The sequence below is a fragment of the Ranitomeya imitator genome, chromosome 1, assembly GCF_032444005.1.
Source record: "Ranitomeya imitator isolate aRanImi1 chromosome 1, aRanImi1.pri, whole genome shotgun sequence".
Taxonomy (NCBI): Eukaryota; Metazoa; Chordata; class Amphibia; order Anura; family Dendrobatidae; genus Ranitomeya; species Ranitomeya imitator.
The window spans coordinates 431,768,297-431,792,815 of record NC_091282.1 but is presented as its reverse complement, the minus strand read 5'-3'; the positions used below and the strand labels follow the sequence as shown (position 1 = coordinate 431,792,815).

General features: G+C 43.7%; 1 protein-coding gene across 1 annotated transcript in view; it reads right to left on the bottom strand.

Moving 5' to 3' along the window:
• Window positions 1-24,519, bottom strand: part of TRPM3 (transient receptor potential cation channel subfamily M member 3) — a 783,591-nt gene that overhangs the window by 156,588 nt on the left and 602,484 nt on the right. Inside the window, exon 18 of the mRNA XM_069763506.1 lies at window positions 7,522-7,659. Coding sequence (XP_069619607.1) covers window positions 7,522-7,659 — 138 coding nt within the window. The remainder of the gene's footprint in view (window positions 1-7,521; window positions 7,660-24,519) is intronic.

Sequence of the window (24,519 nt, the reverse complement as noted above, 5' to 3'; positions counted from 1 at the left end):
CCATAATGCTGGAAGGCCAACCAATCACAGTAATGCCACACCAAAGATGGCGCAGGCATTACTGTGATTGGCAAGCCAGCCCAGCATGTTCATTGGCTCCAAATAAAGAGCCAAACATGCAGGGCGGGTCACTCGAATATACCGAGGTGAATACCTAATTACTCGCGGAGTAACGAAAAGCCTGAATACTATACAATTCATGCGAGTAACGAATAGTGCCAAATGTATTTGCTCATCACTACCTGTTACATTACTTGTCCAATTCAACATCAGTTTAGTAAAAGATCTCCTTTAAAGGGAACATGTCAGCAGGATTGTGCACAGTAACCTACAGACAGTGTCAGGTCTGCGCCATTATACTGATTAAAATGATACCAGCCTGGCACTGTTGTACACAGACACAGTGTCATTCCACCCACTGCACCACGTTCCCTATCATCCTCACACTCCCAGGCCAGTCTACAGGCATGGGAGAAAAGGTGCCCATACTCGGCAAACCACCCCCGAGCACAGGCTCTGAATGCTGGCATTGCAAAACTACTGTCCCTTGAAATGCTATCATTCAGGCTGGTGGAGACTGACACCTTCCATAACTTCATGGCATTGGCAGTCCCATAATATGACGTGCCCGGCCGCTTTTATTACAGCAGGCAAGCCGTCCCTGCCCTGCAAAAGCATGTGGAGGGAAAAATTAAACATGCGCTACTAAACGCCGTCAGTAGCAAGGTCCACCTGACCACCGATGCGTGGACCAGTAAGCAAGGACAGGGAAGATACCTTTCCCTCACTGCCCATTGGGTAAATGTTGTGGAGCCTGGTACAGATCTTGAGAGTGGCGTTGTACGTGTTCTGCCAACTCCAAGAATTACAGAAATCCAGTCTGTACACATTGACTCCTCCTCATACTCCAGTTCCTCTGAATCAGCGCTGCAGGAGCAGTCATGGTCTACCTCCACATGGACCCGTGATCGCTTACCTGTTACGACCGATATGAGCACAGCCGTGGTCAAATGTCAACAGGCCGTATTGAAATGAATTTCTTTGGGGAATCCAAGCCACACAGCGTAGGAACTCTGGAATGCCATCAAGCAGCAGAGCGACGTGTGGTTTGTGCCAGCGAATCTCCAGCCAGGCATGGTAGTGTGTGACTGGCCGAAATCTGGTGGCAGCTCTGGGCCTAGGCAACCTCACTCACATCCCATGTCTGGCACATGTGCTCAACTTGGTTATGCAGAGTTTTTTGAGGGACTATCTGGATCTTGATGCACTGCTGCACAAGGTCTGCATAGAGTGCGCTCACTTGTGGTGTTCCAGCATGGCAAGATCGTGCATTGCAGCTCTGCAGCACAGATTCTGCCTTACGGAACATCGCATCATATGTTACCTACCCACCAGGTGGAATTCAACGCTACATATGCTGGAGAGGTTGTGTGAGCAGCAGGCAGCAGTAATGGAGTTCCAGCTGCATCAGGCGCAAACAAGTCGCACTGTGCGCCGTTCACACTTCACCACCACTGAGTGGGCCTCTATGAAGGACATCTGCCACGTTTTGTGTGCCTTTGATGATTCCACGTGGATGGCGAGTGCAGATGATGCACTAGTCAGCATGACTATCCCCCTTATCTGTCTACTTGAAAAAACATCTGCTTCTGGACAGTCTGCGCAATGTGGTTCCTCAGAAAGGCCTAGGCAGGGGACACTTTGTGAGGAGGATGAGGAGGAATCAATGGAGGAGGAAGACATCTGTCCAGAGGAGGAAGGTACACAATGCTCTAGTAGTCAGTATGTAGAGCGAGGGTGGGGTGATGCAGAGCAGGCAGAGATCACGCCTCAAGCAGGGGACAGAATTTCTTGGCCAGTTGGCAGTCTGCAGCACATGGTTGATTTCATGCTGCGGTGCCTGAGAAATGACCGCCGCATCGCCCACATTCTCAACACGGATGATTATTAGGTGTCCACCCTCCTAGATCCTCGCTACCAGGACAACTTACAAAGCCTCATAACCGGGAGCGTAAAATGCGGGAAGTACCAAGATGCACTGGTGCATTCCATCATGTTCTCCATTCCGCCTGAGAGCAGTGCTGCTAGTGCTTTACAAAGCAGCTCAGTGCGTCGAGGCAGTGGAGTAAGCTCTGCACAAAGAGGGAGCAGAAGCAGCGCCTCAGCACAAGGCAAGACCAGTATGGCTCAAATGTGGCAAAGTTTTGTGTCCCCGCCACAAATGTCTACACCATCACAGACGGCTCCAGTCAGCAGGAGGCAACGTTTCCGTCAGATGGTGACAGACTACATTTCTTGCCCTCTCAGTGTACTCCCAGATGGCTCTTCCCCCTTCAAGTTTTGGGTCTCTAAGCTGGATACATGGCCAGAGCTTAGCCAGTATGCATTGGAGGTGCTGGCTTGCCCTGCTACTAGTGTATTATCGGAACGCGTCTTTAGTGCCGCAGGTGGTGTACTAACAGACCGTCGCATGCGACTATTCTCTGATAACGTTGACCGGCTTACTATTCTGAAAATGAACAAGGCCTGGATCTTGAAGGAATTTGCCAGTCCTCTTCCAGATTAAATAATTGGTTGGCAAGAGTATCCAGGTCTCCTGTTGTGTTCATGTTTCTACCAGCTGAACTGTAATCCCTCGGCTCCAACACCGCCAGATGCTGCCCAGAAGTGCCATCTGCACAGTCAACACTTGCTCCTGTGTTATTGGGGTTCAGTAACGTCAGCTGATCCCCTGCTGTGTGACTGGCAATTTCTCCTGTTCTGTCCACATTCACACTACTACTGATTTTAAACTTGCTCCAATTAGGCCTCTGCCTCCACTCTGTTTCTAGTCTTTACCCTGGGCTCCAGCACCGCCAGCTGTTTCCCGGCAGTGTCGTTGGCACGGGTACTCCCTCCTGCCCAGCCTGGTTCCAGCACACCAGCTGTTTCCGGGTAGTGTCAACGTCACTTTGCCTCCAATACGTTGTCCTGTCGTGTTGCGGTCAGGTTAGCCGACTCTATGGTGCCTGCAGTTTATGTGCTTCCTATGTGGGCTGCAGGATCTGGCAATGAAGGCTGGTTCTGTAGTGCCAATAGGACCAGCACCCCCTGTAGGACTGTGGGTTTTGGTATCTCAGGCTGGCTCGCGGCCTTGTAACTTTTTTTCATGTGTACCTTCTGCTGCCTATCTGAGTTCCAGTACCATTAGCTTTTTCTTTGGACGTCAATCTTGAATATGTCCCCCTGGTTTCCAGTAACATCAGCTGGTTCCAGGCAGTGCCTTTGGATTAGGCACCTCCTTCTTGGTATCCGAGTTCCACCAACGTCTGCTGGTCCTTGGTAGTGCTTTCTGGCACAGGTACCTCCTGCTTAGTAACCGGGTTCCAATACCATAAGCTGGTCCTTGGTAGTTTCATTGGCTCTTGTACCTTCTGCTACCCATCCGGGTTCCAGTACCGTCAGCTGGTTCTCGGCAGTTCCTCAGCCTTCTTGTACCTTCTGCTATATTTCCAAGTTCAAGCTTTTTGAAATGGTTTTTGGTAATCACTCTGGATCTCCCTGACGATGACCCTAAAGACGATGACCCTGAAGACCACCCCGAAGAACACAACGGCCCCGAAGACGACGACCTTGAAGATGATGACCCTGAAGACCACTCGAAGAAGACGACGACCCCGATGATGGCGACCCTGAAGACGACAACCCTGAAGACCACCCCAAAGAAGACCAAGAAGATGACCCGGTTGTAAATCTTTTGTGACAGGCAGAACAGAAGGTGTAATCTTCAAACTTTTATAGATAACAACTACAGGAATGCTTGTCAAAAATAAAAATATGACGAAGAAGAAGAGTATGAAGAAGATGAAGAAGTAGAATATGAAGAAGAATAATAGTTGAATAAGAAGAATATGAAGAATGTAAAAAAAAAGAATAATAGGAAGAAGGAGAAGAAGAAGATGAATAAGGTGAAGAAGAAGTTGATGAAAAAGATGCTGCTGTTGAGGATGATGAAGTAGAAAGTGTGGGAGAAGTAAAAAAGAAGGCGAAGAGCATGGAAGTAGTGAAAAATAAATATCTGACAAAATATAAAAAAGCTTAACATAGTCAATATCTTTGTAACTCCGAACGTCTTAAAAAAATTTTTAATTCCTGCTATTCCATTTGATCGGGCTAAACCTCTATGCCTTTAATGTCTCCTCCACCTCCCCCAATACATTCTACATTATTCTTAGTTGTTTTCCTTCATGTAGAATTAACCTACAAGGAAAGAAAGGGTTTATTTTCATTCCGATATTTGTGTCCCATTGACTTGCATTGGTTTCCGGTATTGGAATCGGCGATATCCGATATTTTTTGGGTATCGGTCCGATCCAATTCGATCCGATATTTCCCGATATCGGAAGGTATCGCTCAACACTACTCTCCACAGTTCTGCACCGCCTTATATCTCCTCTCTCATCTCTGTCTATCGCCCTACACGTGCCCTCCGTTCTACAAATGACCTAAGACTAACATCCCCCGTAATCCGAACCTCGCACTTCCATCTCCAAGACTTCTCTCGTGCTGCGCCAGCTCTCTGGAATGCACTTCCCCAGACATTCAGGCTGATACCTTGCCCCGACCTATTCAAGCGTGCTTTAAAAACCCATCTCTTCAAACAAGCCTACGGCATCACCTACTCAGTAAACTAACTATGCCCTGTTCCCTCCTTCCAAATATTACTCTGAATCTGCACCCTACTATTCATCTGTCTCCACACCCTCCATGCACACGATAACTGCATTTGATACTTGACTATTGCACTTAAACACACGGGCTGATGACCGGATCATGCAGCTTTATATGAAAATCCCTATTTATTATAATTGCCGGGCCTGAAATAACAAGCACTTTTCACCAATTGTGTCCCTCCATTTCCTTGTAGATTGTAAGCTTGCGAGCAGGGACCTCACTCCTAATATCACTGTTTAAATTGTCTTAATTTGTATTGAATTTATTGTCTGTACATGTCCCCGCTTAATTGTAAAGTACTGTGGAATATGTTGGCCCTATATAAATAAAAATTATTATTATTATTTTTATTATAAGATAAAGTGCAAAGGTTAGGCATAGTATAGGTAGATATTATTTACAAGGTATCAGAAAAGATACACATACAGTTGTGCTCAAAAGTTTACATACTCCGGCAGAATTTTTGCTTTCTTGGCCTTTTTTCAGAGAATATGAATGATAACACCACTTTTTCTCCCCTCATGGCTAATGGTCGGGTGAAGGCATTTATTTTCAAACTATTGTGTTTTCTCTTTTTAAATCATAATGACAACCCCAAACGTCCAATTGACCCTGATCAAAAGTTCACATACCCTGGTGATTTTGGCCTGATCCATGCGGCCTGATCCACGCTCAGTATCAGACGCTGGCTGCATGATTTCAGGCATATATACTGTATTTTCTGGTGTATAAGACTACTTTTTAACCCTTGAAAATCTTCTCAAAAGTCGGGTATCGTCTTATACGCCAGGTGTCGTCTTATAGGGCAGGTGCAGAGTAATCTGCGGTCGCCGCATATTGTGGGGGGAGCGACCCCAATGACAAGGAGAGGGGGCACCTCACCGGGAAGGTGTAAGTGAAGCAGAGGCAAAGAAGGAGATAATAGGATACAAGGGCGAGCCAGATTAGTGAAAGAGGAGTGTTTTTCTAGGCACAGCACCGCTCTCTTTCTTTTTTGCATAACCCTGGCATCCCAGACGCTGACAGTTTGCTTCACTTACACCTTCCTGGTGAGGCGCTCCCTCACCTCATCATCGGGACCACTCCCCCCCACTATATACGTCGACCGCAGATTGCTCCACACCCACCCTATAAGACGACACCCGGCATATAAGACAACCCCCGACTTTTGAGAAGATTTTATATTTTAACTGGAAAAGTTGGGGGTCGTCTTATACGCCCAGTCGTCTTATACGCCGGAAAATATGGTACTTAACTGTTAAACTATGTTTCTCTCTGAAACACCATGAAGTTTATTATCTACCGGTGGGTCCTGGTGGCTTCTCCCTGTCGGCTGCTACCTTGGAGTGACAGGTCCCTCCCTGTGTGCATGTATCGGGAGAGAACTATCATTCATGGAGAGAAGGCGGAGAGAAGCCACCAGGAACCCACCTGTTCAACTAGTTTCCTGTACGACCTGGTCCAGAAGCTATTAAACTACATTTTTCTCTGAAGCGTTGCAGTGTTTCAGAATTAAACATATATGGAAGAAATTATGCAAGAACTGCCATTTACATGCAGCCCTTGGATTGGGCGATATGCATCAGCTGTCAGGTTCCCTTTAAGTGCATTTAGGCCAAAAACTGGTTTTATGTCATTTATACATTTGTCCCTACCTGAAATTAGAGCAGTATTGTCCCGAGACACTAAGCAATAAATTATTTGAATCATCAAAGATCTTGAGAATGGGCTCCCATGTTCACTTGCTGTAAGGGTGGTGGGAGCTAAAGGATTGCTTCCTGACACTCAAGGGTTAAATACATAAGATGTTCATGTATGTGATAAAGGTATGAAACCAACTGGAGCTGCAGTTAACTAGGACAGGGTTAACTGTAGTGGCCGACTCAGTTTGGGAGGGAGAACTGAGAGTTGGGAGCAGGTGCAGGAAGTGACAGGCAGGGAGTGTGTGGACAGCACTGAGTGTACTAGCAGGTTGCCGGGCTTCTAGGGACAGCATGAACCTAATACTTGAGGAAGTAGATTGTCACAAATACCCTTCCATGTGATTCCGTCTAAATGGCCTGGGGCAACCTCGAGATGGACATCAGGGGCCAGAGGCACAATCAGCTTGTGAAGCTACAGGGAAAGATGGACTCAGACTACATGGGCTGGAAGGTATTGCAATCCAGATATACTGCTAGAGGCGAAGAAGATTCAGTAGGTCTAGGAAAGCCATTGAAAGGGACATGCCACCTATACCAAGAACGATGGCTGAAGTTGTGTACTGTTCCTGTGGGAGAGATGACAACCCGTTAGACCTTATCCTTTGCATCTGCCTGTAAATACTGTACATACTGCCATCCACAAAGTAAAAATGTGTTTTTTTTATAACCCTTGTGTCCCCTGGATTAATTGCTGCCCTTGTTCCAGAAGAAGAACTCCTGGCGTCAGAAGAGGCCTGCAGGCCAGAAGTAAGTGGGAAGCACCACATACACAGCAGCACACTGGGACTGGGACACACCTTGTCTGAAGGATGCCAGAGCGAGTGGGGACCGAAGCTCGCCCACTACTACCTTGCTTGGGCATCTAACATGGCAGTAGGATGTAAACAGTATATGGAGAGGTACACCACAGATCTGTCCACTGCTTAGTGGCTGCTGCCTACTGAAAGGAGTTTACTCTACAGTGGATGGACCTGTGGTTCCGCTCCGTATACTACTTGCATCTGACAGCCATCAGGGGTGAAAAGAGATGATCAGTGGGGGTGCCAGGTGCCATCAATATAAAAGTAGTTGACAATTCTTTTTTAATAATAGAAAAGTCACTTACTGTATAGAACCAGAATTTAACAATAGGTGCATTGTAGAATTCATAGATTTTTCTCCCCAATGGTATGAGCCGATGCCGCTGATGTTCGTCATCTTCCTTCTTTCTGGCTGTATCACCATTGCCTCTGGCCAGCATTGCCTATAAATAGTGCAACAATATTATCTGGTAGGACAATAGTTAACGAAAATCTTCCTCATACATTTGTGTTTTAGACAACTTATTCATTGTTATAACTAAAGATTTATTAAAAACATACTTTATATTATCCATGTGAAAAAATAATTGTCCTCCTGAAATTAATAATTAGTTGTTCATTTTAGTTGCTTAATTTCCAAAGCACCTTAAAAACATCATCAATGACTTTCACCATTGGGAATCACAATCTAAATTCCCTTTTAACCCCTCAGTGACAGAAATAATTTTGACCTTCCTGACCAGGCCACATTTTTTAAATCTGACCGATGTCCCTTTAAGTGGTAATACCTCTGGAACGCTTCAACGAATCCCACTGATTCCGAAACTGTTTTTTTTTACATATTGTATTTCATGATAGTGGTAAAATATGGTTGATATGATTTGCCTATATTTATGAAAATATCGAAAATTTGACAAATAATTTGAAAATGATGCAATGTTAAACTTTAAATTTGTATGCCCTTAACTCAGATGGTTATATCAAACAAAATAATTAATAAATAACATTTCCCACATGTCTACTTTCCATCAGCATAATCTTTGAAACATATTTTTTTTGGTTAGGACGTTATAAGAGTACAAAGTTTACCAGCAATTGCTCAGTTTTCATACAAAATTTACAAAACTAATTTTTTAGTGACCACATCACATTTGAAGTGGCTTTGAAGGGTCTATATGACAGAAATTACCCAAACCTGACACCATTCTAAAAACTGCACCCCTCAAAGTCCTCAAAACCACATTCAAGAAGTTTGTAAACCCTTCAAGTTCTTCACAGGAGTTAATGGAATGTGGAAGAAAAAAATTTATATTTTTAAACAAAAATTTTGCTTCAGCCCCCAATTTTTTACTTTCACAATGGAAACAGGATAAAATGAACCCCACAATTTGTTGTGCAATTTCTCTTGAGTACCCCATATGTGATGGAATACTACGATTTGGGCACATGGCAGGGCTCAGAAGGGAAGCAGCACTGTTTGACTTTTTGAACGCAAAAATGGCTGGAATACAGAGCGGACGCCATGTCGAGCCTCTGGTTTGACTAAAGAGTGGAAACCTCCCACAAATTACCCCATTATGGAAGCTACACCCCTCAAGAATTGTATCCAGGCGTATAATGAGGATTTTTAACTCAAAACTACTACACAGAATTTGATAACATTAGGTCGTCACATTGAATATGTTGTCATTAGTGTTGAGCGCAAGTGCTCACTACTCGAGTTTGCATCAGGGTGCTCTGGTATGCACCAAGTATCACGGGTGCTTGAGCGACCCTGAAGCAAACTAGAGTAACACTTGCGCTCAACGCTAATCGTCATATCGTCATCATTTTTTTTAACCTTTCAAAAAACCCTAACCCCAATGCTAACCCAACCCTAAACCTAACCCAACCTTAACTGTAGCCTAACCCTAACCCTAATCCTAGCTTAACCACAACCCTAACCTTAGCTAACCTCAACCCTAACCCTACCCTAATCCCAACCCTAACCCTAATGGTAAAGAATGAAAGAATGAAAGAAATAAAAATTCTCAACTAAAAAAAACATAATTTGAATAAGGGGATGACATACTTATTATTGGCTTTTGGTCACTGTGGGTCTATCACAATGATCAATATGAACCAACAGGAAAAATCCCTGCTGTTGCAAGGGGGCAGCCGGCAGATCTCGGTGGGCACATTGTGCCTGCGCTCGCCATTTTTTTTCCAGGAAGAGTTGATGGAGGATCCGGGGACGGAGCTGGAGCAGCCGTGAGATGGCAAAGGAACCGGGGGGGGGGGGATGTGTACAATCATGCCAGAAGAGAGAGAACAGTTTTTATTAGTAGGCACACTTTTTTACGTGATCACCATTATTCATTGAATAATGGCAGACACGTGATCACAGATTGGAAAAACTGGTCCTGGGGGGCTATAACCTTATTCCTGTTCACTGTTTTAAAATGTAAAATGGCAATGAGGGAATAAGGCCCCTTAAAGACCACTGTTTTTATTTGTATCGGCGGTCATTAAGGGGTTAATTTGTCTTTAGAGTCTGCAAGGAATCCCACTTAAATGCCTTAGACATGTTGTCCTTGGTGGGATTCAACCCAAGACCCCAGTGCTCCAAGGCCACAGTGGAAACCTCTGAGACACTGTGCTGTCCAAGCTTGCTGTTCCAACCTTGGCATCAACCCAGCAATCAAACATTTTTGATAACCTGCAATGAATCTTTTAGATCACTACATGGGAATTTTGTACCATTCTTAGCAGAATTGTTTCCCTTCAGCTACATTCTAGGATTTTCAAGTATAAACTGCTTATTTTATGTCTGCATCTCAATGGGATTCAGGTAATTTGACTGTTCTCCAAGACCATAATTTTGTTTAATTTCAGCCATTGATAGGTAGATCATTTTCCCAATTGGTCACAAACTGCCAGGTGGAAATTCTCCTTCAGAATTTTCTGATAGAGAGAATTCCTGGTTTCACCAATTATTACAAATTAGACAGGTCAAATTGTTATGCTGGTGGAATGCAGTATTAGATTTATACCATAGAATCATTGAATGGTAGAGTTGGAAGGGACCTCCTGGGTCATCTGGTCCAACCCCCTGCTCATAGCAGGATTCACTAAGTCATCCCAGATTTTATGGGACCCAGGTCTTCCAAAAAGTTCCACATTTGGCTCCTCAGTGCACAGAATATTATGCTAAATGTCTTTGAGGTTATCCAGGTATTTTTTCGAAAATTCGAGATACGCTTTTGTGTTCTTTTTGTTCAGCTGTGGTTTTTACCTTGCCATTCTCTGACTGATTCAAATGAGGCCTGAAATTCTTTAGCTGTTCATGTGGGTTCTTTTGTGACCTCATGGAGTCAACATTGTGCTCTTAGTGAATTCTGGTAGGTTGGTCATTCCTGGGAAAATGTACTACTGTTCTCTACTCGTGATGAGTAAACATGCTCAAATAAGGGGTTATCCAAGCATGCTCTGGTGCTAACGAGTGTTCAAGTCAACATGGCTGCATGTCTCATGTTCAACAGCACATATTCTTCGAGCACACCAAAGTCACTCTGTTAGCACCCGAGCATGCTCGGATAACACTTTGTCTGAGTAAGTTCGCTTATCACTATTCTCTACTTTTTTAAATGGTGTATAAATGACTCTCTATGGAGGCCAAAAACCCTAGCAATAGTTTTGTAACCAGACTGGAAGATTTCAATAACTTGGTTAGGCATCTGTATATCAATGTCTTTAGAATATGCTGCATTTTGAGACCTTCTACCCAGCTTCACATTGTCAGTCAGGTTTTATTTAACCCCTTCATGACCCAGCCTATTTTGACCTTAAAGACCTTGCCGTTTTTTGCAATTCTGACCAGTGTCCCTTTATGAGGTAATAACTCAGGAACGCTTCAACGGATCCTAGCGGTTCTGAGATTGTTTTTTCGTGACATATTGGGCTTCATGTTAGTGGTAAATTTAGGTCAATAAATTCTGCGTTTATTTGTGATAAAAACGGAAATTTGGCGAAAATTTTGAAAATTTCGCAATTTTCACATTTTTAATTTTTATTCTGTTAAACCAGAGAGATATGTGACACAAAATAGTTAATAAATAACATTTCCCACACGTCTACTTTACATCAGCACAATTTTGGAAACAAAATTTTTTTTTGTTAGGAAGTTATAAGGGTTAAAATTTGACCAGCGATTTGTCATTTTTACAACGAAATTTACAAAACCATTTTTTTTAGGGACCACCTCACATTTGAAGTCAGTTTGAGGGGTCTATATGGCTGAAAATACCCAAAAGTGACACCATTCTAAAAACTGCACCCCTCAAGGTACTCAAAACCACATTCAAGAAGTTTATTAACCCTTCAGGTGCTTCACAGCAGCAGAAGCAACATGGAAGGAAAAAATGAACATTTAACTTTTTAGTCACAAAAATTATCTTTTAGCAACAATTTTTTTATTTTCCCAATGGTAAAAGGAGAAACTGAACCACGAAAGTTGTTGTCCAAGTTGTCCTGAGTACGCTGATACCTCATATGTGGGGGTAAACCACTGTTTGGGCGCACGGCAGGGCTTGGAAGGGAAGGAGCGCCATTTGACTTTTTGAATCAAAAATTGGCTCCACTCTTTAGCGGACACCATGTCACGTTTGGAGAGCCCCCGTGTGCCTAAAAATTGGAGCTCCCCCACAAGTGACCCCATTTTGGAAACTAGACGCCCCAAGGAACTTATCTAGATGCATAGTGAGCACTTTGAACCCCCAGGTGCTTCACAAATTAATCCGTAAAAATGAAAAAGTACTTTTTTTTCACAAAAAAATTCTTTTAGCCTCAATTTTTTCATTTTAACATGGGCAACAGGATAAAATGGATCCTAAAATGTGTTGGGCAATTTCTCCTGAGTACACCAATACCTCACATGTGGGGGTAAACCACTGTTTGGGCACATGGTAAGGCTCGGAAGGGAAGGAGCGCCATTTGACTTTTTGAATGAAAAATTATTTCCATCGTTAGCGGACACCATGTCGCGTATGGAGAGCTCCTGTGTGCCTAAACATTGGCGCTCCCCCACAAGTGACCCCATTTTGGAAACTAGACCCCCCAAGGAACTTATTTAGATGCCTAGTGAGCACTTTAAACCCTCAGGTGCTTCACAAATTGATCTGTAAAAATGAAAAAGTACTTTTTTTTCACAAAAAAATTCTTTTCGCCTCAATTTTTTCATTTTCACATGGGCAGTAGGGTAAAATGGATCATAAAATTTGTTGGGCAATTTCTCCCGAGTACGTCGATACCTCATATGTGGGGGTAAACCACTGTTTGGGCACTCGGCAGGGCTCGGAAGGGAAGGCGCGCCATTTGACTTTTTGAATGGAAAATTAGCTCCAATTGTTAGCGGACACCATGTCGCGTTTGGAGAGCCCCTGTGTGCCTAAACATTGGAGCTCCCCCACAAGTGACCCCATTTTGGAAACTAGACCCCCCCAAGGAACTTATCTAGATGCATATTGAGCACTTTAAACCCCCAGGTGCTTCACAGAAGTTTATAACGCAGAGCCATGAAAATAAAAAATAATTTTTCTTTCCTCAAAAATGATTTTTTAGCCTGGAATTTCCTATTTTGCCAAGGATAATAGGAGAAATTGGACCGCAAATATTGTTGTCCTGTTTGTCCTGAGTACGCAGATACCCAATATGTGGGGGTAAACCACTGTTTGGGCGCACGGCAGGGCTCGGAAGGGATGGCACGCCATTTGGCTTTTTAAATGGAAAATTAGCTCCAATCATTAGCGGACACCATGTCACGTTTGGAGAGCCCCTGTGTGCCTAAACATTGGAGATCCCCCAGAAATGACACCATTTTGGAAACTAGACCCCCAAAGGAACTAATCTAGATGTGTGGTGAGGACTTTGAACCCCCAAGTGCTTCACAGAAGTTTATAACGCAGAGCCATGAAAAAAAAAAAAATTATTTTCTCAAAAATGATCTTTTAGCCTGCAATTTTTTATTTTCCCAAGGGTAACAGGAGAAATTTGACCCCAAAAGTTGTTGTCCAGTTTCTCCTGAGTACGCTGATACCCCATATGTGGGGGTAAATCACTGTTTGGGCACATGCCGGGGCTCGGAAGTGAAGTAGTGACGTTTTGAAATGCAGACTTTGATGGAATGCTCTGTGGGCGTCACGTTGCGTTTGCAGAGCCCCTGATGTGGCTTAACAGTAGAAACCCCCCACAAGTGACCCCATTTTGGAAACTAGACCCCCAAAGGAACTTATCTAGATGTGTGGTGAGCACTTTGAACCCCCAAGTGCTTCATAGAAGTTTATAATGCAGAGCCGTGAAAATAATAAATACGTTTTCTTTCCTCAAAAATAATTATTTAGCCCAGAATTTTTTATTTTCCCAAGGGTTACAGAAGAAACTGGACCCCAAAAGTTGTTGTCCAGTTTCTCCTGAGTACGCTGATACCCCATATGTGGGGGTAAACCACTGTTTGGGCACATGCCGAGGCTCGGAAGTGAAGTAGTGACGTTTTGAAATGCAGACTTTGATGGAATGCTCTGTGGGCGTCATGTTGCGTTTACAGAGCCCCTGATGTGGCTTACCAGTAGAAACCCCCCACAAGTGACCGCATTTTGGAAACTAGACCCCGAAAGGAACTTATCTAGATGTGTGGTGAGCACTTTGAACCCCCAAGCGCTTCATAGAAGTTTATAATGCAGAGCCGTGAAAATAATAAATACGTTTTCTTTCCTCAAAAATAATTATTTAGCCCAGAATTTTTTAATTTTCCCAAGGGTAACAGGAGAAATTTGACCCCAATATTTGTTGTCCAGTTTCTCCTGAGTATGGTGATACCCCATATGTGGGGGTAAACTACTGTTTGGGCACATGCCGGGGCTTGGAATTGAAGTAGTGACGTTTTGAAATGCAGACTTTGATGGAATGCTCTGTGGGCGTCACGTTGCGTTTGCAGAGCCCCTGATGTGCCTAAACAGTAGAAACCCCCCACAAGTGACCCCATTTTGGAAACTAGACCCCGAAAGGAACTTATCTAGATGTGTGGTGAGCACTTTGACCCCCAAGTGCTTCATAGAAGTTTATAATGCAGAGCCGTGAAAATAATAAATACGTTTTCTTTCCTCAAAAATAATTATTTAGCCCAGAATTTTTTATTTTCCCAAGGGTTACAGGAGAAATTGGACCCCAAAAGTTGTTGTCCAGTTTCTCCTGAGTACGGTGATACCCCATGAGTGGGGGTAAACCACTGTTTGGGCACACGTCGGGGCTCAGAAGGGAAGTAGTGACTTTTGAAATGCAGACTTTGATGGAATGGTCTGCGGGTGTCACGTTGCGTTTGCAGAGCCCCTGGTGTGCCTAAACAGTAGAAACCCCCAAAAGTGACCCCATTTTAGAAATTAGACCCCCCAAGGAACTTATCTAGATATGTGGTGAGCACTTTGAACCCCCAAGTGCTTCACAGACGTTTACAACGCAGAGCCGTGAAAATAAAAAATCATTTTTCTTTCCTCAAAAATTATGTTTTAGCAAGCATTTTTTTTGATTCACAAGGGTAACAGGAGAAATTGGACCCCAGTAATTGTTGCGCAGTTTGTCCTGAGTATGCTGGTACCCCATATGTGGGGGTAAACCACTGTTTGGGCACACGTCAGGGCTCGGAAGTGAGGGAGCACCATTTGACTTTTTGAATACGAGATTGGCTGGAATCAATGGTGGCGCCATGTTGCGTTTGGAGACCCCTGATGTGCCTAAACAGTGGTAACCCCTCAATTCTACCTCCAACACTAACCCCAACACACCCCTAACCCTAATCCCAACTGTAGCCATAACCCTAAACACAACCCTAACCGCAACACACCCCTAACCACAACCCTAACCCCAACACACCCCTAACCATAACCACAACCCTAATTCCAACCCTAACCCTAAGGCTATGTGCCCACGTTGCGGATTCGTGTGAGATATTTTCGCACCATTTTTGAAAAATCCGCGGGTAAAAGGCACTGCGTTTTACCTGCGGATTTTCCGCGGATTTCCAGTGTTTTTTGTGCGGATTTCACCTGCGGATTCCTATTGAGGAACAGGTGTAAAACGCTGCGGAATCCGCACAAAGAATTGACATGCTGCGGAAAATACAACGCAGCGTTTCCGCGTGGTATTTTCTGCACCATGGGCACAGCGGATTTGGTTTCCATATGTTTACATGGTACTGTAAACCTGATGGAACACTGCTGCGAATCCGCAGCCAAATCCGCACCGTGTGCACATAGCCTAATTCTAAAGGTATGTGCACACGCTGCGGAAAACGCTGCGGATCCGCAGCAGTTTCCCATGAGTTTACAGTTCAATGTAAACCTACGGGAAACAAAAATCGCTGTGCCCATGCTGCGGAAAAACTGCACGGAAACGCAGCGGTTTACATTCCGCAGCATGTCACTTCTTTGTGCGGATTCCGCAGCGGTTTTACAACTGCTCAAATAGAAAATCGCAGTTGTAAAACCGCAGTGAAATGCGCAGAAAAACCGCGGTAAATCCGCCATAAATCCGCAGCGGTTTAGCACTGCGGATTTATCAAATCCGCAGCGGAAAAATCCGCAGAGGACCAGAATACGTGTGCACATACCGAAACCCTAACCCTAGCCCTAACCCTACCCCTACCCCTAGCCCTAACCCTACCCCTAGCCCTAACCCTAACCCTACCCCTAGCCCTAACCCTAACCCTACCCCTAACCCTAACCCTAACCCTATTCTAACATTAGTGGAAAAAAAAAATTTCATTATTTTTTTATTGTCCCTACCTATGGGGGTGACAAAGGGGGGGGGTCATTTATTATTTTTTTTATTTTGATCACTGAGATAGATTATATCTCAGTGATCAAAATGCACTTTGGAACGAATCTGCCGGCCGGCAGATTCGGCGGGCGCACTGCGCATGCGCCCGCCATTTTGGAAGATGACGGCGCCCAGGGAGAAGACGGACGGGACCCCGGCTGGATCGGTAAGTATGATGGGGTGGGGGGGGACCACGGGGGGGGGGGATCGGAGCACGGGGGGGGGGAATCGGAGTGCGGGAGGGGTGGAACGGAGCACGGGGGGCGTGGAACGGAGCACGGGGGGGCTGGAATGGAGCACGGGGGGGTGGAACGGAGCACCGGGGGGGGTGGATCGGAGTGCAGGGGGGGTGATTGGAGCACGGGGGGGTGATTGGAGCACGGGGGGAGCGGACAAGAGCACGGGGGGGAGCGGAGCACTGGACGGAGGGGAGCCGGAGCAGTGTACCGGCCAGATCGGAGGGCTGGGGGGGCGATCGGAGGGGTGGGGTGGGGGCACACTAGTATTTCCAGCCATGGCCGATGATATTTCAGCATCGGCCATGGCTGGATTGTAATATTTTACCCGTTATAATGGGTGAAATATTACAAATCGCTCTGATTGGCAGTTTCACTTTCAACAGCCAATCAGAGCGATCGTAGCCACGAGGGGGTGAAGCCACCCCCCCTGGGCTAAACTACCACTCCCCCTGTCCCTGCAGATCGGGTGAAATGGGAGTTAACCCTTTCACCCGATCTGCAGGGACGCGATCTTTCCATGACGCCGCATAGGCGTCATGGGTCGGAATGGCACCGACTTTCTTGACGCCTACGTGGCGTCAAAGGTCGGGAAGGGGTTAAGCAATAGATTTAAGATGTGGCAGTAGTTATGATTGAGTGTCACTGTAAAATTGAACCAAATTGTTAATTAAAATTGGTTAAGTGGTTGATTTAGAAGCTAATGATCAATTAGTTCTTCATGTAGAGCCAGGTATAATTGAACAGCTTTTTTCATTCAGTAAATAAAATCCTTATTTAAAAAAAGAGACATTTTGTGTTTTTCTTGGGTTATTTTTATCTAATATTAAAGTGAAGGAGTCATGATAAAATGAGCTAGTGTTTAAATCAGATTTTTATATTAAATCCATTGTTTCAATTTTCCATTTCTATATCTGTGTTAAAAAAAAAAATCAGAAATCTTGCAATCTTCAGACTAGCCTTTATGCCTTATATTAGAGCCACACTTCCAGCTCTATTCTGAGGACTTTTCAGCTCCTTATAATCATAGACAGGACTACAATGAAAAGTTCCACCTTTATGTAAGGTAGATAACACAGAATCTACTATTCACAATGTGATGCTGCTCTCCTCTGCCTTCTTTTACAATGATGTTTGCCCAGATTAGAGCATGCTCAGAAGGCTTATTTATAAAAGATAAGGGCTGAATCAGTTTATTGCTGCTTATTTGCTTTATTGCTGCAGGAAGGGGGCAAACACTTTTTCACACAACTATATGTCAGCCCAACGAATGAGCAAAATGCTGCAAATTAATGAGATGATTGGATTGTTTATAGGGATGGGAAAACTCGAATGGTAGTAAAGTTCGGGGTCCATAATGAACACCTAGTGTCCGTGCATGGACTACGAACACGGACTTCTCCCTGAAGTCCATATTACTGTTCAGGTTCAGCAGCCCAAATTTCCATCATTCCCCCTCTTGTCATCTGTGTGAGAGCACGAGAAACACCGGCTCTGTTTGGCGGTAAGTTTGTTACTGCCAGTCAGAGTGCTGCGGTTCCTATTCTGTCACAAAGATGACAGCCTTTGAGCCAGCACTCTCACTGCAGGTAAAAAAGTTACTGCCAGTCACAGGCGTCCACTGATGAGAGTACTCCTCTTATCATCCTACACCTGGTCTCACTCATAGCAGCGAGAGCAGACGAGCCTGATGAGAGTATTCACCAGCCGGACCCTGTGCAATAAATATTTTTTTTTTAAAATGTCGTGTGGTCTCTTCCATTCTTAACCAATGCAGGAAAATCAGACAGTTTCAGACTCCTATTTTTAGGCTGGGGAGGGCCAATATCCAAGCACCTGTCACAGATGTGTCAGGTGTGACCAACAGTCATTCTGGATCCGGCTGTAGAAGGTCACTGCGTCTGGCTCTGCAGGCACATTCTGGATCTTGCATCTCTGCTGTGGATTGATATCTTTCTCCCTCTAGGACCTAGCAGTGATCTCCACCATCTGCTGCTGATTAACACACCCTTGCTGCAGGCTTAAATAATTTTAGTCGCTTCAGCAAGATGCCGGTGATAGCTCTATTTACCTCTGTCTGTTGGAAGTGCTAGAAGTTGACTAGTTTCTTCTTGGAGCCTCTTGGAGGATTGTTGGCATGAGCTCTTTTGTGTTGTCTCAAGCTAAGTGTACTCCTTCATTTGTCTTCCTGCTTTGTCTTTAGTTGTAGTGGGGGCTGACTAATGCTACCCTGTCCCCTCACTATCCAGGGCCTATTGCTAGGGGCAGTCAGGGATTAGATTCCTGCTAGCTGATAGGTGCATAATTTATTTAGGGACGTAAGGGCAGACAGGATGTTGTCAGGTCTGCCTAGGGGTCTCCACTCCCTCATTTCCTAGTGTTTGGGCTCTACCACCCTCTTCCCGGTGTGGGGAACCTAGCTTCTCCCTCACCCGGTGTGATAGCACCCTTCCCAGTCTGAGAATGCCGGCCCCCAGCTATGTGCTTTAGTTTGGCTGATTGTCAAAAATACGGGGGAACTACGCTGTTTTTTAAATTATTTATTTAACTAATTTAAAAAACCGGCTTGGGAACTCTCTATTTTTGATAATCGCAAGATAATGCTGACAGCTGAGGGCTGCAGCCTGTAGCTGTCGATTTTGACTGCGCTGGTTAGCAAAAATAGAGGGGAACCCACACCATATATTTATTTATTGCATAGCTGCTGGCTAATAAAGGTTCTCATCATCATACGCCTGTTCTTGCTGCTATCACTAACACCGGGCGTATGATGATGAGAGTAGTAGTAACCTTTTTTACCGTCGGTCACAGCTGCTGACTCACACATTGTCATGACATCATGGGAACAACGGCGCTCTGACCGGCGGAAACATGAAGGGTTACCGCCAATTAGAGCTGCTGTTTCTCACTCTGTCACACAGTTGAACGTGTGGAAAACACCGGAAGTTTGGACCCCCCAGTCATTTCAATGAGGTCCGGGTTTGGGTTTGAATTTGGGTACCGTGCTCGTTCATGAACCGAACCTTTTTAAAATGTACGGCGAACCCACTGGACCATAACATCCACAGCTACGCCCATCACTAATTGTTTATGGAAGAACAAAAATCATTGTTCTCAGCAGCACATCGCCCAGTGTAAACTGCAGATGTGCTGCTGATAACATGATGCTGTTCGGGGACAGATTGATCTACTGGTGATTGTTCTGTGACCATCATTCTTCATCAGCCTGTTTTCCTGTTAAGATACATTACAAAAGGTTTTTAGATTTGCTTGCACTATTGATTTATGCAAAGTTTATAGAACTGACAGTGATTACTTAAAGTGCACCTGTCACCAGGTCAAAAGTGACCAATTTTTTTTCTATCATTTCATTCCCTTGGACTCCTGTCCTTGGAGTATTTATTTATTTTTATTTTTATAATCCGCCATATGGTTCCAAAGACATAGTACTTTTTATTTAGTGATAACTTTTATGGTCTTTACCTATGGGGGGGCGCAGAGATCAGGGATATATCCCACCACTGCCACCAATTGTTAGGACAATCACACAATTAACTGATGATTGATTGATGGACAAGGCAACATCTACTAATGCTACTAATCATTGTCACAATTCCTCCTATCAGTGTGTCTGGATGCAGAGAGTGACAATTCAGCCATCCAATGTAGGACAGAAGTGTGCTAAGCTGTCAGTATGATGATGGACAGCTCACTCGTCCAATTGGAGGTTGGGGCGTGTTGAGCTGTCAGTGTGTTGAGTGACAGTCTCACTGCCCAAACAAGGCCAGGGCATGCAGGGTTTCCTTCATGTGTCTCCTATTCGGAGTAATTTTCTGGCTATTTAGTAGACTCTGCCTCCAAATACTGCCAGCTGTAGCTTATGTTTGGTTGTGTCTGCGTGCCTTGTGTTCCTGTGCTCAGTTTCAAATCTATTGTTACCCAACCTTTGACCTTGCTTCTGATCATCAGTTTGCCTAGCCCCTCTGTCTTGATTCGCTACCTTGGTGTAATACTGAGCTTAGACTGTGACCTGACTATGCCTTTGTCTTACCCCTTTGTTTATGACGAACTCTCTTGGTATCTGACCTCAGAACTCTTGATTACACAGCATCAAGGCTTGTCTTTGAGTAGTGACTAGTGTTACAGTCAGATTATTGGACTCTTTCACAGTGAAAGTATAGTATATAGACATCTGATTCCAATCATTACCAGCAAACATCCAGGGAGAATCCAACACATGGTAATACAGTATATATACCGAATATAAACTTTGGAACAGTCTCCGCCATGCTCCCCAACAACCAAAGGAAAATTATCTGCCACCACTAACTTTTTGTTACAGACTGATTGGACGCCCGTTAGTGGTAATGTTGAGCCTCATAGGCCTTCAGGGGTGTAGTTTATAGAGCAAGAGGAATGAAGCTATTACATTTTATATATTTAATCCAACAATTAGGCATTGCTTGTAAAAATGTACAGGAGATGTTACAACAGGGACAAGACAATATAGTATATACAGTTATATTAAAAATTAAAAGGTTGAACAAAAGAAAGTTACTAAACCTGTTGTCATAGGAATGGCGCTGATCTTGCAAAGGGGAGCACTCCATTTAGAAAATAGCTCAGTTTTTACAGCGCAGGATATGGATTCTAAGCCAGAACCTGCTTTCATCAGGTAACAACCACTCCCACCTACGTCCACCGGTGACCTCAGATGGGGGCTGGTAAATTAGATGTGGGGTCAGGTACCAAAAATTATAAGATCCCCGATCTTAAGAATATCTGTCTCCCTGGAGATCGCAGGCAGAAGATATTAATATCATATTTCCTATCAAAATTCTAGCTTTCTATACAAATGGAACATGGCGTGTACAACCTCACCCATCTGGCCAATATTAATTCTGACCTAATGGGCAACCCACACAGTAATTGAAGTAAATGCATTGTGTTCGGCACTGTGTCACGATGCTGAAAATATGTCTGCCACAACGACAGTACCTACAAGTCCAATCAAGAATAACAGGAAACAGTGGCACACAGTGATGAGTTGCAATGATTCTTCTTTAATCAGGTAAAACAACACAAGAGTACAGGGGAGCGGGTGCAATCATGGATGATAGTGATTTCACGTTAGTCAGACATTTCAACGGGTCCAAGTAAATCCCAATGTTTATATCTGGTAACATGGCCCCACATAGTCTGGGACATTGGCCACACAAGTCTGTTGTTTAGTATTCATACTGACCACAGCAGAGGAGGTGGCTGCATTACAGACCCTCTACTCAGTGTGGAGGGGTCATTGAACGTATGGAAGAGATTGTCAGCTCTTCTTCCCTTGGCATTGATTTCCATTTCATAGAGAAGCCATGTTTCTATGCTCAATATGAGGGTTACAGGGGTCATAACTCACAGGATTCTCTGGCATGTGTCTTTAGGTTGCTCTGTATTATAATAAACCTGTGTGCAATGCCCCATTGGTTAAGACCACAAAAACTAGCCCTGAATAAAAAAGGACCATATCTTTGGAACTGTATGACATATCCAGAATATCTAGAAACAGAAAGATAGTGAGGAAACATTTAGCTAACATAAATGAATTGAAGTCTCCAGGTCCAAATTAATTACACCCCAGAGTACTGAAGGAGATAGCAGAAGAAATTAATTTTTGAACCATAATCTTTGAAAATTCTTGGAGAACAGGAGAAGTCCCAGAAGAGTAGAGAAGATCAAATGTTGTTCCTATCTTCAAAAAGGGGAAGAAGGTGGACCCAGGGAATTATAGGCCGGTGAGTCTGACGTCTATACCAGGAAAGATCTTCGAACAAATTATTAAACAACATATATGTAAGTACCTGAATAAGAATGAAGTGATTAAACATGGGTTTGTAACTAATAAGTCATGTCAGACTAACTTAATTTCTTTCAATGACAGAATCACTGACGGGATGGGTCAGGGAAATGCTGTAGATAATAGTATATCTTCACTTCAGTAAAGCATTTGGCAAAGTATCTCACACCATCCTTATTGAAAAAATGACTAAGTATGGAATGGACAAAGCAACGGTTAGGTGGATTCATAACTGGCTTGATGATTGGACCAAAAGAGTGGTCGTAAAAGTTGGCACCTCCAATTGGAAGAATGTCTCAAGTGGTGTACCACAGGGTTCTGTCCTGTGCCCTGTATTGTTCAACATCTTTATCAATGATTTAGATGAAGGAATTGAGGGTACACTGATAAAATTTGCTGATGACACAAAGCTAGAAGGGATAGCTAATACTAGAGAAGAGACAGAAAGGATTCAAAAAGATATAAATAAACTGGAGCAGTGGGCAGCAACTAACAGAATAGTGTTGACAAGGAAAAATGCAAAGTACTACATCTGAGCAATAAAAATGAAAAAAGCATATACAGAATGGGAGGAATAGGGTTAAGCAACAGCACATGTGAAAAAGACTTGGGTATACTAATAGATCATAAACTGAACAGGAGTCAACAGTGTGATGCAGCAACATTACAGGATTTGAGAATGTTTAGCTTGCAAAAAAAGATGACTGAGAAGAGACTTAACAGCTATCTACAAATATCTCAAGGGCTGTCACATTGTAGAAGGATCATCTTTATTCTCATTTGCACAAGGAAAAACTAGAAGCAATGGGATTAAACTGAATGGGAGGAGACACAGAATAGATATTAAAAAAACTTTTTGACAGTTAGGGTGATCAATGAGTGGAACAGGCTGGAAGTCTTCAAACAGAGGCTGGACAGACATCTGTCTGGGATGATTTAGTGAATCCTGCTTTGAGCAGAGGGTTGGACCAGATGACCCAGGAGGTCCCTTCCAACTCTACCATTCTATGATTATATGATTAACCACTTAACGTCCAGAGGTATTTCTGTTTTTGCATTTTCATTTTTTGCTCCCCTAATTCTCAGAGCCATAACTTTTTATTTTTTTATTAAAATGGCCATGTGAGGGCTTGTTTTTGTGGGACAAATTTTACTTTTGAACGACACCATTGGTTTTAACATATTGTGTACTGGAAAACGGGAAAAAAATTCAAAGTGCGGTGAAATTGCAAAAAAAGTGCAATCCCACAGTGGCTTTTTGTTTTGCTTTTCTACTATGTTCACTAAATGCTAAAACTGACCTTCTATTATGATTCTCCAGGTCATTATGAGTTCATAGACACCAAACATGTCTAGGTTCTTTTTTATCTAAGTGATGAAAACAAAATTCCAATCTTTGTTAAAAAAAAATAATGCACCATTTTCAGATACCTGTAGCGTCTCCATTTTTCGTGATCTCCTTTTGGGTGAGGGCTTATTTTTTACCTGCCGAACTGACATTTTTAATACCATTTTGGTGCAGATACTGTCTTTTGATAGCCTGTTATTGCATTTTAATGCAATGTTACAGTGACAAAAAAAACGTAAGTCTGGCTTTTTGATTTTTTCTTGCTACGCCATTTAAAGATCAGGTTAATCCTTTTTCTTTATTAATAGATCTGGCGATTCTAAACGCGATGCCAAATATGTGTATGTTTGATTTTTTTAAAAGTTTTATTTTGAATGGGGCGAAAAGGGGGTGAATTGAACTTTTATATATTTTTAATTTTTTTTTATATTTTTAAAAACTCCATGGGAGACTAGAAGCTGCCATAACCTGATCGGCTCTGCTACATACAGGCGATTATCAGATCGCGTGTATGTAGCAGAATTACTGAATGGCTATGAGCACTGACGACTGGGGGGTGCTCATAGCAATCCAGCAGTGGCAACCATAGAGGTCTGCAGGAGACCTCTGATGTCATGCCAACCCATTGGTGACCCACAATAACGTGACGGGGTCATCGATGGGCGGATTTCCGGTGCGACTGCCAGAAGCGCATGGTAAATGCTGCTGTCAGAGTTTGACAGTGGCATTTAACGGGTTAATAGCCGCAGGTGGATTGCGATTGCGGCTGTTCTGGCCACATGTCAGCTGTTCAAAACAGCTGACATTTGCTTGGAAAGATGTGGGCTTACCGCCTGAGCCCAAATCAACTGGGGGAGTCCGACGTGGGCATGCTATTATGCCCAATGTCAAAAAAGGGTTAAGTTGGGTAGTATTGACATTTTAAAGTAGAAAACTTTTTCAAAGGTATACAAATGTCATACTAAAATTTTTTAACATCATTACACATATCTGCTATCTGCTCAAAATAATCTATGCAGCATAA